Here is a 16,277-nt window from a genome sequence, read left to right as displayed (position 1 = left end):
TGATAGAAGGTTTCAGAGGATGGGGGAACATGTCATGACTGAATAGGGCCAACAGAATTGTATACATCAGTCTGGAGCTTATATTCTCATCCAGCCCCTCAAGAGCTTCCCAGCCGCATAATCATCCTGGTTCTGAGAAATGACAGGATTTCCAAGATGAAGAATGGTTCGTTTTCTCATTTGGACCTTCTCAAACGACCACTATGACACATGATGGCCCTAGAGGCCACTTTAGTACCTATGATCCACTGCCCCAGGCCCTGATGAAGCTGGAGGTTCTTGTGGGTACCCATGGTCTTACAGCAGCAGGAAGCTAGGTTGATATCCCAGCCAGAGATACCACTCAAGACCAGAAAGATGTCCTTGGTCTGGTAAGCTATCTAAGGCCATTCTGAAGTCTGTGAGCAGTGCTTCTGCCAGGGGCCATGTTGATGTGGGTAGTCTGTGCTGCCTTTTGAAGCCATGGTAATGTTCAGGTCTGGGCTGCCTCAGAGGGCCATGTTTGGGTCTGTGGCCCTATGGCAGGCTAAGTCTGTGTTGATTTCTGTGACCCATGTTGCCACCAAAGGCCATGAGGATGTCTGTAGTCTGTGCTGCAGCTTGAAGTGATGTTGATATCTTCTGGCTATGCAACTGCTGGGGGCCATATTGATGTGGGTGGTCTGCACTGACACCTAAGGCCATGGAGATGTTTGGGTCTGGGCTGCTGCCAAGGATCATGTCTGAGTCAATGGTCCTACTGGAGCCAACATCTGTATTGATATCCATGGCCTGTTGTACCATTGAAGGTTATGCAGATGTCCATGGTCTGTGCTGCTGCTGAGGGCTATGATGGGGGTCCATGCCCCATGCAATGTCAGAGGTCTGTACTGCCTAGAGACCATACTGAGGTCTGTGTCACGTGCTGACACTAGAGACCAAGGGAAAGAACTATGTTGCCATTAACAAAGCTGAAAAGAGTTAGAGATGTGAAGAGCTCTTAGACATCAGATATGGAGTTGCAGAGTTTGGAGTTTGCCCAGCTGGTTTCTGTTCTTGCTTTGGTCCAATATTTCCTCACTGTGTTCTCTTCCCTACATTTTGGAATGGTAATATATATCATGTGCCATTATATGTTGGAAATATGTGATCTGTTTTTTCTATTTTGATTTTATAGCAAATTACAGTTAAGAGATTACATGAATCTCAGAAGAGATTTTGAACTTGGAACTTTTAAACATTATTGAGACTGTTATAGACTATGGGGACTTTTGTAGTTTGACTAAATGCATTTTTCATTATGATATTGTTACAGGCTTATGGGGGGTGGGGAGTGTAATGACATATTTCGAATTTAACTGGCCCCTATAAGCTCATAGGGAATGGCATTATTAGGAGGTGTGTCTTTGTTAAAGGAAGTGTGTCACTTTGGGGGCAGGCTTTGAGGTCTCATATATGCTCAAGATACCACCCAGTGAGACACACCATTTCCTGTTGCCTCTCAGCTACTTCTCCAGCACCATGTCTTCCAGTATGCTGCCATGTCGCACCCTGATGATAATGGACTGAACCTCTAAACTGTAAGAAAGCCACCCCAATTAAATATTTTCCTTTATAGGAGTTGCCATGGCAATGGTGTCTCTTCACAGCAATAGAAACCCTCACTAAGACAGTTCTGTTATATAAGGATGGTGTCCAGCACTCAGAGCCTGAAGCAGAAGTATTATTGCAGGCAGCTTATCTGACTTAGTGAATTCTAGGCTATCCTGAGCCACAATACCGCAACAGTAAGAGGGGAAGAGCAAGCAAGTGAATGAGAGAGAGAGAGAGAGAGAGAGAGAGAGAGAGAGAGAGAGAGAGAGAGAGAGAGAGAGAGAGAGAACAAATAAGAACAAATAGTATGAGAGGAAAGGAGTGAAGAGGAAAGGATTTAGCAAATATCTTTCTTTTTTGGAGTGTGTGTGTGTGTGTGTGTGTGTGTGTGTGTGTACATATTCCACTGTGTGCAGTTATATAGAGAAAGGCCAGAGATAGACCATAAGAAGTACACTTACTCAGTTGCTCTTCAAGTTCTTTTTGCGACATGGTCTCTCACTGAACCTAGTTCTCACCAATTTGGCTGAACTGATGATCTTCTCTGTGCCTCCCTAGTCTGGGATTATAGGTATGCCACTATACCTGGTTATTTTTTAGGTGGGCACAAGGAATAGAACTCAAATTATCAACCATGCGTGGAAAGTATCCTACTGATTGAGCTCTCGCCACAACTCTTTAATGTTTTTAATCAAAAATATTAAAATCCCTCTTTGATACTCTTATTCAGATTTTTCCCTTGAATTCTTAAACTGCTGACTAAATTGAATTCTTAAACTAGGAGTATCTTTATGTTTCCAGGGAGAAAGGATTTTCTTTGTACCCATATGTGCACTAAATGGGGACTACAAATTATTATAACAAGATAGACTAACAGGTCAAAAAACAGGGCACAAATTTTTATGGATATTTACATAAAGAAGAATTCACATAAAATAAAAATAAAGTGATTAAATCTGAATTTATGCAAAACAAAGGAAATGTATCTCTGTTGAAGGGACAATATTTTGTTAATAGAAGTAACTTGTCTGTATGTGAGAAAACTAGTGGGAAATACAGACATATGTAACCACACCACTTGACAGGTGATAATGAGAAAATCAGGTGTTAAAGGTTATCTCTGCCTATATATCAAGTTTAAAGTCAGCTGTAGCTACATAAGACCCTTCCCCTACCTCCCATTCTGACTGATTTCATGTTAACATCACACACCAAATTCATTTGAGAAAAAGGACTCTCAATTGAGAAAATGCTTCTATAGGATTGGCCTATAGACAACTCTGTTGAGCAGTTTCTTAATAAATGGTTTATGTTTGAGTACTCAATCCACTGTGAGAAGTGCAAACCCTGGGAAGATGGCATTGAGTCATATAAGAAAACAGGATGAACAAGCCATGAGGAGCAAGCTGATAAGAAGCACATTTTCATGGCTTCTGCTTCAGTTTCTGCTTTCAAGTTCCTGCTTGAGTTCCTACCCTTATTACCTCTCAGTAATGGACTGTTACCTGGAAATGTAAGATTAAATAAACTCTTTCCTTCCAAAGTTGCTTCTGGACAGTGTTTATCACAGCAAAAGGAACAGTAATTCAGATGCACACCATCCAAAAGATATTAATATTTCCTCAAGAGGAATAAACATATAAATGAATGAATGAGTGAATGGGGATTATTTTAGTAAAATCTGTTTATGCCAACTTGTCTTTGTGTCTGTGATAGTTGAAATTGATTGATTGTTTAAAATGAGGACATGACTACTCTAAAGTATGGTTGAAGGGAAGGTTTTTATTGTAGATATGAAGGAGAGTATAGCCAGAAGCATTTGCAGGAATAAAGAGCAGGAAGAGAAAGTAGTAGATTGAACATTGTCAGAAGAATGGAGTAGGCCATTAGGGGGATTAGGAGAGAGCAAGAGAGAAGTACCAAGAGAGGGGGGTAAGAGAGAGGACCAAGAGGGCACATGGCCAAAATGTCAGGTTTATAGAGGAAGGAGAAGCTGGGAGAAGGGAAGCCTGTGAGCTGGAGAAATGTAGGGTAGAGAGATATTGTGTAAAGAAGAGTTGAGAGATGGAGGAGTCAGCATGCTCTTTGGTATGTTGACAGACATCACAGTTAGCCATTTGTTCCCAGTTTCTTTTGGACCAGACAATGATCTTGATAAGATTTGGAATCACAGGAAGGAAGAACCTCTGGGCATGCCTTTAAGGGATTATTAGATTAGGGTAACTGATGTGGAAAGATACACCTGAGCTGTGGGTGGTACCATTCCACAGGTTGGGGTCCTATACAGAATTAAAACAAGGAAATAAACTGAGCACAGGTGTTATATATCTCTGCTTCATGACCATCTGCCTCTTCAAGTTTACTTTTCTACCATCAAATAAACCAATCTGGCCAAATAAACCCGTTCTCCCTTAATCACAGCAACAGGGAAAGTAAGTGCTCCACTGCCTATCCTCTGTGTCCAGGAATGAAAGTCCTCTTTATTTCCCACAAGAGGTAATTTATGCCATATTTTTATGTGGTCAGAGCCTTCATTTCTTGATTCTGTTGCTTTTACCTCAAAATAATCATTAAGCCAGAGTTGCATAGTCTATAGTGGCACATTGTGGTCTTCTCCAACATAAACAAATACTTACTAAAATATAGCTGAAATGATATTTTTAGAATTAACCAATACATTAAGAGGATTTATCCTAAGAAAGTAGTACTCACAGAGATAACTATTCTAGGAATCAATGAGGTGATTCATAAAATCCTATGGTGTACCCTGCAACTACTTCATCCTCTCAATACCTTGGGAGGATGAAAGTGAGATTCAAAGACAAGATATGAGTTGTTATGATGGTTATTCTTGGTTGCCAACTTAACTGCATATGTAATAAACTAAAACCCAAGTAGATGGGTACTTCTGTGAAAGATTTTTCTTAAATAAATCATTGGAAGTAACTAGACCCACCTATAATCCAGATTATGTGAGGAGGGAAGATCCACCTTTAATCTGGGCCATACCTCCTGATGGCAGCCTTTGTAAAGGACACAAAAGAAGGAAGTTTTCCTCCTTTCCTGCTTGCCCTTGCTGTCACTGTCAACTCTATTCTTTCACTGACATTAGACCCAACTTCTTTAGGATTCTGGTATACACTGAAAACCAGCTGACACATTCAGACTCATGGAGTGAACAACTACTGGATTCTTAAACTTCCTGTTGGTAGATAGCCTTTGTTAGACTAACTACACCACAGCCTGCATTAGATAGATAGATAGATAGATAGATAGATAGATAGATAGATAGATAGATATAAAATATCAACATATAAAGTTTGGCTCCTCTAGAGAACCATGACCAATACAGATTTTCGTAACAGAAATAGTTCTAGAGCAACTGAAATAGATGGATTCTTTAAGTATCTGGAACAGGCTTTCCAATTTACTGACACCTACAGTTACTGAAGGTTTCCCTAGAAGGTCAGAGAATGCTGAAAGCCCTGGTGTGAATTATTTTACACTTATTGAAATTAATGCATTTGATTATACTGCTTTGCTGATTTAACAATGCAAGGAATTTAGTGACTGTAAATAAAACTTCTGACAATTTTTGAAAAAAGGGAAAATAATGATGCTGATTGGTTGATTCAAGATGTCTGGATAAATTGACAAAGGAAAAGAATGAGCTTCATGATAAGATAAACCAACTTGGAGCATCTAGGAATGTGTTGAAAGAGCAATAAACTAAATGTAAAATTGACTAACTTCAGATGTGCATTAACAGTTTAAAGATTTCTAAGTTTGCCCTAGAAGAGAATCTTTTCTCCAGCAGTCACAGAGCTCAAGTTACAGAAAATTAAAATGAAGCCTCATCATAAGAGTGACATGATTACAACAAAAATTCATGTCCCAGCTGCAGGGGGAGGGGGCAGGATTGGTGATTAAAATAGGGGCATTAATTGGTAAAGAATGGGGTTCTGTATCTTATGATTGAGATGCATGGGAGGACCCTACTGAGGCTGGGAACTTTGAAGCCTCAGATTCTCAAGGGTTTATCTTACCCAAGGAAGTAGTCTCTCCACCCTCAGCAGAAGATATATTCCTAACCTAACTCCTCCAAAATTGCCTTATCCTCCTTTAAATAGTCGTATCCTCTTCTATAATAGTCTGCTAAATCAGCAGTGACTTTCCCTGAAGAATATGCCAGGTAAGACACCAGGGTCCAAAAGTTACCTCTAGACCTAGAGCCAGATTTAAGGCCAAGCAGGCTTCTAGAGGGGAGGTAGAAAGTGTAGTCCATGAGAAGGTGTTCTACACTACTAAAGAATTAAATGAGTTTGCTAATTCATTCAATCAGAAGTCTAGGGAATATGTGTGGGAGTGGATTTTAAGGGTGTAGAATAATGGTGGAAAGAACATAAAACTGGATCAGGTTGAGGTTATCAATATGGGCCCATTGGGTGGAGATTCTAGGTTTAAAATAGAAGCTCACACAGTTCAAAAGAAAGGTGTCAAATGTTTTTTGGAATGGTAGGCTGAGGCATTTGTCTACCTGATGGCCTACCTGAAAGGGGTTGGGGATGCCTGATACTGCTTGTCTTAGAGTTAATAAAGGGCTTTTAAGGCTCAGGGAAATTGCAATGTTAGAGTGGGTATGCTGTGTAAAACTTAATCCTTCACAATTGAAAACCCAGAATGCCCACTAGTGATCTTTTAAGATGTAAAATGGGGAGGGGGCACCAGCACATTTGAAGAGCTTTGTTGACACCCCTTTTCTTGTGCCAGGTCTTTGGGTTAGAAACATTGCCTGCTCAGTTGGATAAATTAAATGCAGTGGGTTTAGTTGGGACTTGAGTAGCAGGGGGACTGTAGTAGCAATGAATTGCCAAAGACAAGGTGATCCTAGTTATCATAATGGACAGCATAGACAAAGCAATAGCCATTATAACCTGACCCATAATGGGCAGCACAGGCAGGATCATTTTTATGATGGTATGACTGGTGTGGATCTTTAATACTGGTTAATCAATCATGATATTTCCAGGTATGAAATAGATAAGAGGCCTACTGCAATTTTGTTTGATCTATGTAAGAGGAAACATTCTTAAATGAAAGAAAGGCTACATTTATTGGTGAAATTATTAAGGCCACTCCACATAGTTAAAAAGGAGGTTTATTTAGCAGCGTAACTTACAAATGAAGGGATAGGTAGGTTGCAGGGTCTAGCAAAGGCATGGCGCAGTCAGGCGGTGTTCTCTGGAGAACTCTGCTCGGTCTACCTCCAGCCTCCACGATCCAGGAACAAAGAAAGGCAGTGCATCTGGATATTGGGTCTTCAGGGTCCTCTCTCAGCCCCACCTTGTAGGTATGACAGTTACCGAAGTCTCAATGGATATTGGAACTTCCATATCAAAGCTGGAATGGCTACCCACTACATACATTCTTTCTGGATTGTGGATAAAAGAAATCTTCAGCTGGTAACCAAGTTCCAGAGTTGAGCCAGTTTACAGACCCAGAACCCCTTGAATGAAGAGAAGGCCAAGTCCTCCTTAGGAAGGACTTTGCTAAAATACTTGGGAGTTTTTACTATTAGCCTTTCTTCAGTCTTTCCCCAAAGCAACATATGGCCCTTTTCAAGGACAACTGTACACTAGGAAAAAGAGAAAATATCAGACTTTTCAGGGTCTATTGGATACTGGTTCAGAATTGACACTGATTCCCAGTGAGCCCATGAGGCATTGTGGTGCTCCAGTTAAAGAAGGGGTTTAGGAAGGTCAGGTGATTAATAGAGTTTTGACTGAAGACAGGAATACAGTAGGTTCCTGAATCATCCTATTGTTATTCTCCACTTCAGAATGTATAATTGGGATAGATACTTAGAAGTTGCCAGAATTCCCACTGGTTCCCTATTTGTGGAAGGATAGCTATTATGGTTGTAAAGGCCAAATGGAATATCCTGGAGTTGCCACTGCCAGGGAAAATAGTGAATCAAAGACAATTATGACAGCCCAGGAGAAACTGCAGAAGTTAGTGCTGGTATCAAAAACTTGAAAGATGCAGGGGTGGTGGTTCCCACCTCATCCCCCTTTTACTCTCCTAACTGGTCAATGCAGAAGACAGATGTATCTTGGAGAATGACAGTTACCTATCAAAAGCTGTCAGTAATGACTCTGATTGCAACCGCTGTATCAGATATTGTATCCTTACTTGAGCAGATTAACACATCTCCTGGTACATGGTATGCATCTATTTATCTAGCAAATGCCCTTTTCATAGTACCTGTCCATAAGGACCACCAGAAGCAATTTGCTTTCAATAAAGGCCAGCAGTATACATTTACAGTTCTGTCTCAAGGACATATTAACTCTCCCATCCTGTGTCATAACTTAGAAGGGAACTAAATCATCTGTCTCTTCCATAAAATATCACATTGGTCCACTATCTTGATGACATTATGCTGATTGGACCAAGTGAGCAGGAGGTAGCAGTCATTTTGGACTTGTTGATAACACATATGCATATCAGAGGATGGAAAATAAATCCAAATTCAAGGGGCTTCTACCTCAGTGAAATTTTTAGAAGTGCAGTGGTGTGAGACACACAGAAATATTCTGTCTAAGGTGAGGGATAAGTTATCATACCTGGCCCCTTCAAACACCAAGAATGAAGTGCAAAGTTTAGTGGGCCTCTGGATTCCCATTCCTTGTTTGAATGTGTTACTCTTTCCCATATACCAAATGACTCAGAGAGCAGTTAGCTTTGTGTGGGGCCTGAAACAGGAGAGGCTCTTCAACAGGTCAAGGTTGCTTGAAAGACTGCTCTACCACATAGACAATATGATGCAGCATACCCAATGATACTTGAGGTGTCAGTGCCAGATGGGGATGCTGTTTGGAGCCTTTGGCAGACCCCTACAGGAGAATCACAAAAGGCACCTTTGGGATTTTGGAGCAAGGCTCTACCATCATCTGTAGACAACCATTCTCTCTTTGAGAGACACCTCTTGGCATGCTAATGGACTTTAGTGGAAACTGAACATTTGACAATAGGCCACCAAATTACCATGCAAACTGAGCTGCTCGTTATGATCTGAGTGATCCAACAAGCCATAAAGTAAGATATGCACAGGTCAATCTATTAGCAAATGGAAGTGGAATATATATAAGCAAGCCTGAGTAGGTTGTGAATGCACAAGCAAGTTACATGAAGACGTTTCCGAAATTCCTGTGGTTTCTACTTTCATCACATGCTACTTGCTCCTAAGTATGCTCCTACAGCTTTTGTTGTTGTTGTTGTTGTTTTTGTTTTGTTTTGTTTTGTTTTATTTTTTCGAGGCAGGGTTTCTCTGTGTAGCTTTGCGCCTTTCCTGGAACTCGCTTTGGAGACCAGGCTGGCCTCAAACTCACAGAGATCCCCTGCCTCTGCCTCCCCAGTGCTGGGATTAAAGGTGTGCGCCACCACCGCCCGGCTGCTCCTACAGCTTTATGGGGTGTGCCCTGTGATCAGCAGAAAAAGGAAGGGAAGACTAGGGCCTGGTTTACCAATGATTCTGCACATTATGCAGGCACCATCCAGAAATGCACTGCTGCTGCACATTCAAGGGCCTTCTACCTCAGTGAAATTTTTAGAAGTGTAGTGGTGTGAACCACACAGAAATATTACATCTAAAGTGAAGGATAAGTTATTATACCTTTGAAACACCAAGAATGAAGCTCAAAGTTTAGTGGGCCACTGGATTTTCATTCCTTGTTTGAATGTCCCTCAAGAGCCATTACCACCTATCCTAATATTTAGAATGTGTTTGCAGTTGTGTGAGGCATTATTACAGTATGTTAGGACTAATTATGACCTGGTTAAATATACAATGTGTTTGTGGTTGTGGGTAGAAAAGTTATATTATGTGAGGCATAATTATGACCTGGTTATTGGTTTTATTTCAAAATTAAGCATGACATAGGAGATATGATTGTTTGTGAAGTTGACAGAGGGTAGACTCATGATGGCTATTCTTGGTTGTCAGCCTCATTACATCTAAAATTAAAACCCAAAGTACCGGGTATACCTGTGAAGGATTATTCTTAATTAAATCATTTGAAGTAGTAGACTCACCTTTATTGAGAGCCACAACTTCTGATGGCATCCTATATAAAGGACATGAAAGAAGGAAACTTTTGTTCCTCACCTGCTTGCCATCACAATTGTAGCAAGTGCATTCCTTCCCTGGCATTATAGCCTACTTCTTCAGGATTCTGGCATATACTCAAGACCAGCTGGGACATCCAGCCTGGTGGACTGAACAACTACTGCATTTCTGGACTTTTCATTGGTAGACAGTCATTGTTAGACTAACCAGACTACAGCCATATACCATTCTAATAAATCCCCCTAATATAATATGTATGTATTTATAACTATACATTATTTTCATTTGGAAACATGGATTTTTGATGGCTAAATATATGTTCAATAGATAGTTAGTTAGTTAGTTAGTTAGATAGATAGATAGATAGATAGATAGATAGATAGATAGATAGATAGATAGATAATAGATTCATTCTATCAGTTCTAGAGAACCTTGACTAATTCAGCATGGAGGAACCTGGGTTAGAAGATGGAGTAGGTTGTGTTCACAGAATTGAGGTCTGTAAAGTTGCCTGACTATATTTTTTTTCTTTCATGGTAGGTGTTTACATAGGCAAAACCATTTCTGGATTTAGGAAATATAATGAAACCATATGGTATGACCTGACAGATATCATCTATTCACAACTTAAAGATGGTAACTTTTCTGGCTGTCTTTTTTTTTTAATTTTTTTATTTTCTTTTATTTATTTATTTAATACAGAATGCAGTTTATTGGAGGGAGGAGGTCTTAAATACAGGCTTACAGCACAATGGGAGAACCCCAGAGGGCAGAAGATCGCTGCTTACAATCTTGCATCTAAGCTGTTAACGACCATGCAGATACACAGACAAGGAACTTCCCTTAAGCATTCAGGAGGGTGGAACCCTGCAGGAAATTAGCATAGGGAGGATATCAAGGTTATCTTCATCATTTTATTTATTTTGAAACTCATTCAGTATTTCTGAAATGTTCTAAAGATCTCTCTGTTTCTAACCTATGGTATGATTTGATTTCTTTCTTCAGAACACCAAGGGCTTACAATAATAGATATGGTTTTAACAAATCATTTTTTAGTCATCCTCACCTCTTTGGGTCTTTATGTAAGTAGTGATCTTCGTTATCCAGAAACTTCACACATACAGGTATGAAAATTTCTTTGTAATTCATTGATAATTCTTAATATCTTCTGTGGTATAAAAAGAAATAGTGTTCAATTTAGTTGTGAATAGTATATCTTAGAACTAAAAACTAAAAAGATGCATAGCATGATACCACAACCTTTTCCTTTGCTTCATAGTATTTGAAGTATAAGTTGAAATTGGCATTAGTCTTATTGCGTACATTTACAGTAAATTTTAAACATGTACAATGGGAAAGACATCATCTATCTGTGGAAGAATAGGAAGAAAAAAAGATAACATAACTGTAGGACAGAGAGAAGAATACAATGAAGTTCCATCAAGAGACTGGATGAGAAGCTACATTAACATTTGGCCATATACCTGCTGGAATACAAAAGAAAGCAAGGGGTGTTTTTGTGTGAGTGTGTGGTGCAGCCTTAAATAAAAAGGTTTGTTACTGTTGGCTAAATGGTGCACTGCTCCTGGCTGGCTGCTGCCAGAGGCAGCCATACTGGCAGAGGACAGTGCTGATTGGAAGAATCACAGCCATGGTTACTTTTTTAGAGCTTTATTGGCAAGGGGAGAGAGAGGGAGAGACAGGGAGAGAGAGGACAGACTGAAGGAGCTGAAAGGAAAGAGAGAACACACAGAGGGCCCACCTGCTTTTTAGGCTGGGACGCCATCACAGGCTGATGACATAATTAAGGACAGACTCCTTACAGTTACACCTTTTGAAACGCAACTAAATTTTTAACTTTCTTTTTTTTCTTCCTCTTTCCTCCTCTTCTTCCTCCAGCTTTCAAGAGCAGACTTTTGTGGTTTTGAAAGGGTAAGACTTTTGATTTCCTAATATGGTTTAGAAGATACACATTCACTTGGTAACTTTCGAAGCAATAATTCACAATCTAGATATTTCTTGCTACCATAAAATTGTTTTCAGTTTATACTAAAAACATACTTCCATAACTATCAGACCCTGGTCATCTCAGCGGGCATCTTTACTCTAATGGGTTCTCTCTTGGCTTGTGGAGATTGCTCAGGCCATGCTCTACACAAAGATGACCAGAAGGAGAGGGGTGAGGCCTGAATCTGGCAAAAGTTTTACTTCCCAATCCACCTGCCCTGACTCTACCCAGAAAAAGGAGCCCTGCCATTTTGGACAAAAACTGCCATGGGATCTAACCACAACTCTATTTCTGTCTTTTGGGGGCACTCTTTCCTCTATTAGTTTGCTTCTCTGTTACAAAATCAGTCTGCCATATGAGGCCATTCTCAAAACATAAGCATGCATTGTCAGTTTTGAAACTGCAAGGAAAATTAAAAATATTCATTCTCAGGCCTTGGGATGTCCCCTTCCATTCTGTCCTGTGTTGTGCACAGTCACTACAAGAAAGAAACCAAACTTATTTCTCAGGAACCAAATAGAACTAACTGTGATATCTAAGTATTGGTGGGAGGAAAAGTGAAATAGAGAACTGGGAAATCAGTAGAGAAAACAAATAAACGATGAAAAGAACAAATGGAAATAGTTTATGTCTTATCTCAAATTTGCATGCTGATTCAGCCAACTGCCAATCAAAAATGTTAGTGTGCTAGTGATGTAGCTAAATGGTAGAGACTTTGTCTTGCATGCTCGGGCTCTGGGTTCAATTATCAACAATACCAATGTATTCAGTGTATACAAACATTGACTTGTGGTTTTACTAAAATAGAATGTGGAAATTATTTTCCCAAACTCAGGGCACTCTGTTTAAACAGTAGAATATGAACTACAATAATGAGATCATGGCTCGTGGCAACACAGGGCAGCAAAGAAAAGGCAAGTAGAGGATCCTGCAGAGAGAACTCACCCTCAGAACTCCAGAAACTATCAAATGGCTTTTCTTATCAATGGGTTGGGTGGGAATGACTTTGAGAGACAAGAGAGAAGACTACTACAAAGGAGAGCTGAGTTTTTTTGGAGCCTCATGTGACAGGCTGAAGGACACCTTCAGGGAAAGAAGGCTTTCCATGGTGAAATTCCAATGTGTGGATACAGCCACTCAAAGGAGTAGAGATCACTGCCTTCTCATATTCAGGCATTGCCAGAGTTTGATGTATTCAGAAAAGCACTCTTGAGTTCTCCCTTCAAAACTATGTCTGAGCTCATCTGGGGTTCCAGCAGAACACAGTCACTAAAATCAAGGATGTTTGAGAATGGTAGTGGTGAAGCAGAGCAACAAAATTTAGTTAGCAAAATCATGATCATACACAGAGTAACTACTATGCTCATTGTTACTGACTCTGTGATATTAAAATAAATAAAAACAGGGTTACTACCATGCTCATTGTTATTGACTCTGAGATGTTAAAAGAATAAAGGAAGCATGACATGGTGGTACATGTCTTTAATCCCAGTACTTGGGAAGCAGAGGCAGGCAAGATCTCTGTGAGTTCAAAGCCAGCCTGGTCTCATCTACATGATGAGTTCCAGGACAGTCAGGACTGAAACACTGTCTCAAAACAAACAAAAAAGGAAGAAGCAGAAGAGAGAAAAAGAAAGGAGGAACAGAAAAGAAAGGCAAACAACATGCATTAGGAGTTTTTGTAGCACAAAAACACATTCTGGGACTAAATTCCACAATTGTAGTTAAAAGTAAAATAAAGTGACGGATAACATAGCCGTTGAGTAGATTCAGACTAGTGCCATAGAAGGTGAAGATGAAGAAACATCTCCATATTTGGGGGAAGTTGCTAGAAATTTCAGAGCAGTGATGATCCTTCAAGAAGAGGTCCAGAAGTTCTACAAGATGAGTGATACAGTTCTCAGAAGGGAGACCAGGTCCCTCACACCTGAGAACATCGTAAAACCTTTGCTTGCCTGTTTCTGATTTGAATATGATTGGAAGTTCTTTGTCCCTGCGTGTTGGTTCTTTTATGTTCGAGTAGAAGACAACGTGTTTTTTTCCTTCTTCCTGTGAATTGCATCTCTGTCTGATTCTTGTGATGATGAAGGAACCCACTGACTTGGCAACAGAGTCATGCTAAAGTAAGCACTCAGTAAACACTGTTGAACAAATGGATTAGCAGTTTACTTTGGAAGAGAAATAGAATTTTCAGAAAGAAAAGAAAACAAAGAGCAACAAAATAATAGAAGACAATTGCACTGAAATTGAAAATGATCTGAGTCTAGGGATCTAGATCAGTTGGTAGGATATGTGGCTGATATACAGTAAGCTCTGGGTTCCATTCCCAGCACTTCATATATTAGGCATGATTATGCATAATTGTGATCCCAGCACTCAGATTACAAGGTCATCCTCATGGCAAGTTAAAGACCAACCTAGGTGGCATGAGATTCAGTCTTTAAAAATATTGAATGAATGGCAAGCTTGAGGGGAAAAAGCACATATGCTCAAATTCTAGTAATTCTCCTAAACTGGAAGACTAGAGAGAAATGGTACACAAGTTTCTTGTGATCATTGATTTTGATTGTCAACTTGACTGATATGATAGATTTCTAAAGCATTTGGTAAAACACACTTCTCGATCCTGCCCCGGACTTCTCTTCTGGACCAGCAGTGAGTGTCCAGGCTCAGCCTAGACCCCATCCCTGGGCACCAGCCACTCCGGGGAAGATCTGCTCAACTTGTTCCCAGGTTCTGGCCACTGGGCAGGTTCCCTTCTAGCCCTACCAGGAAGGATCCCCTTCTCCAAGACCCCTGGCAGACACTGCAATCTCCTCACCCTGCCCCAAAACCCATCCGCCCAAGACCCCCGGCCACTTCCTGAGACTTAGAGACCAGCCCCCAGCTCCCATTCTGCCCTGGATTTCCTGTCTGGACAAGAGCTCCCATCCTGCCCCGGACGTCCCGTCTGGACAAGAGCTCCCATCCTGCTCTGGACTTCCCATTTGGACAAGAGAGCTCCCATCTGGACAAGAGAGAGACTTACTGAATCTGTCAGCTCTGTCTGAACCAAGTGCGCTGATAAGACCAAGAACGAACTACAAGGAGATGGGCAGATATCAAGGCAGAAGTACATACAACAAAATGAAGAGCAATACAGCATCACCAGAACCTAGCCCTCCTCCAACAGTAGACATGAACATCAAAAATTGGAAGAAGCAGAAGAAAACAGCATTATGAATAACATCATGAAGAAGGTAGAGGCTTATATAGAGGATAAGACAAAATAAAAATTGGGAAGAATGCTATAAAAAAAACTAGAGGAAAGGACAAATAAAGTAGAAGAAAACAATAAAGTCCTAGAAGAAAACAATAAATCACTGAAAGAAAACCATGAAAAAGCAATGAAACAAATGAAGGAAACAGTCCAAGACCTGAAAAGGGAAATAGAAAAAATGAAAAAGACATAAACAGAGGGAATGCTGGAAATAGAAAATCTGAGTAAACGATCGGGAAATTCAAATGCAAGTATAACCAACAGAATGCAAGAGATGGAAGAGAGGATCTCTGGCATTGAAGATGCGGTAGAAGAAATAGATTCATCAGTCAAAGAAAACACTAAAGCCAACAAAGTCATGAACCAAAATGTCCAAGAAATTTGGGACACCATGAAAAGACCAAACCTACAAATAATAGGGATAGAAGAAGGAGAAGAATACCAACTCAAAGGCACAGAAAATATATTCAACAAGATCATAGAAGAAAACTTTCCCAGCTTAAAGAAGGAAATGCCTATGAAGATACAAGAAGCATAAAGAACACCAAACAGGCTAGACGCCCCCCCAAAAAAAGTCCCCTAGCCACATAATAATTAAACAACTGAACGTACAGAATAAAGAAAGAATATTAAGAGCAGCAAAGGAAAAAGGCCAAGTGACTTATAAAGGCAAACCCATCAGAATAACACCCGATTTCTCAATGGAGACTTTGAAAGCCAGAAGGACCTGGACAGATGTAATGCAGACACCAAGAGACCATGGATGCCAGCCCAGACTAACATACCAATCAAAACTTTCAATCATCATAGATGGAGTGAACAAGACATTCCAAGCCAAAGCCAAATTTAAACAATACTTATCCACAAACCCAGCCCTACAGAAAGCACTAGAAGGGAAATCCCAACCTAAGGAAGTCAGATACACCCTCAAAAACACAGGCAATAGAAAAAGCCACAGCAGTAAACCCCAAAGAAGAGAAGTACACACACACTACCACCAAAAAATAACAGGAATGAACAATCACTGGTCATAAATATCCCTTAATATCAATGGATTTAATTCACCTATAAAAAGACATAGGCTTACACAATGGATACAAAAGTAGGACCCATCTTTCTGCTGCATACAAGAAACACATCTCAAATTCAAAGATAGACACTACCTAAGAATAAAAGGCTGGGAAAAGTCTTTCCAATCAAACAGCCTTAAGAAACAAGTGGGTGTAGCCATCCTGATATCCAGCAAAATAGACTTCAAACTAAAATCAATCAAAAGAGATCAAGAAGGGTATTACATACTCATCACAGGA

At 40.1% G+C, this 16,277-nt stretch overlaps 1 protein-coding gene across 7 annotated transcripts in view; it reads left to right on the top strand.

Annotated features, from left to right (window-relative positions):
• Positions 1-16,277, top strand: part of LOC143266738 (cation channel sperm-associated auxiliary subunit beta-like) — a 167,839-nt gene that overhangs the window by 38,653 nt on the left and 112,909 nt on the right. For all 7 annotated transcript variants that reach the window (XM_076551262.1, XM_076551264.1, XM_076551265.1 and 4 more), the window contains 3 exons: positions 10,241-10,336; positions 10,706-10,824; positions 11,600-11,632. In XM_076551262.1, coding sequence (XP_076407377.1) covers positions 10,241-10,336; positions 10,706-10,824; positions 11,600-11,632 — 248 coding nt within the window. The remainder of the gene's footprint in view (positions 1-10,240; positions 10,337-10,705; positions 10,825-11,599; positions 11,633-16,277) is intronic.

Source organism: Peromyscus maniculatus, chromosome 14 (genome assembly GCF_049852395.1).
Source record: "Peromyscus maniculatus bairdii isolate BWxNUB_F1_BW_parent chromosome 14, HU_Pman_BW_mat_3.1, whole genome shotgun sequence".
Taxonomy (NCBI): Eukaryota; Metazoa; Chordata; class Mammalia; order Rodentia; family Cricetidae; genus Peromyscus; species Peromyscus maniculatus.
The sequence above is the reverse complement of the archived record's forward strand: the minus strand, read 5'-3'. Positions and strand labels throughout refer to the sequence as shown.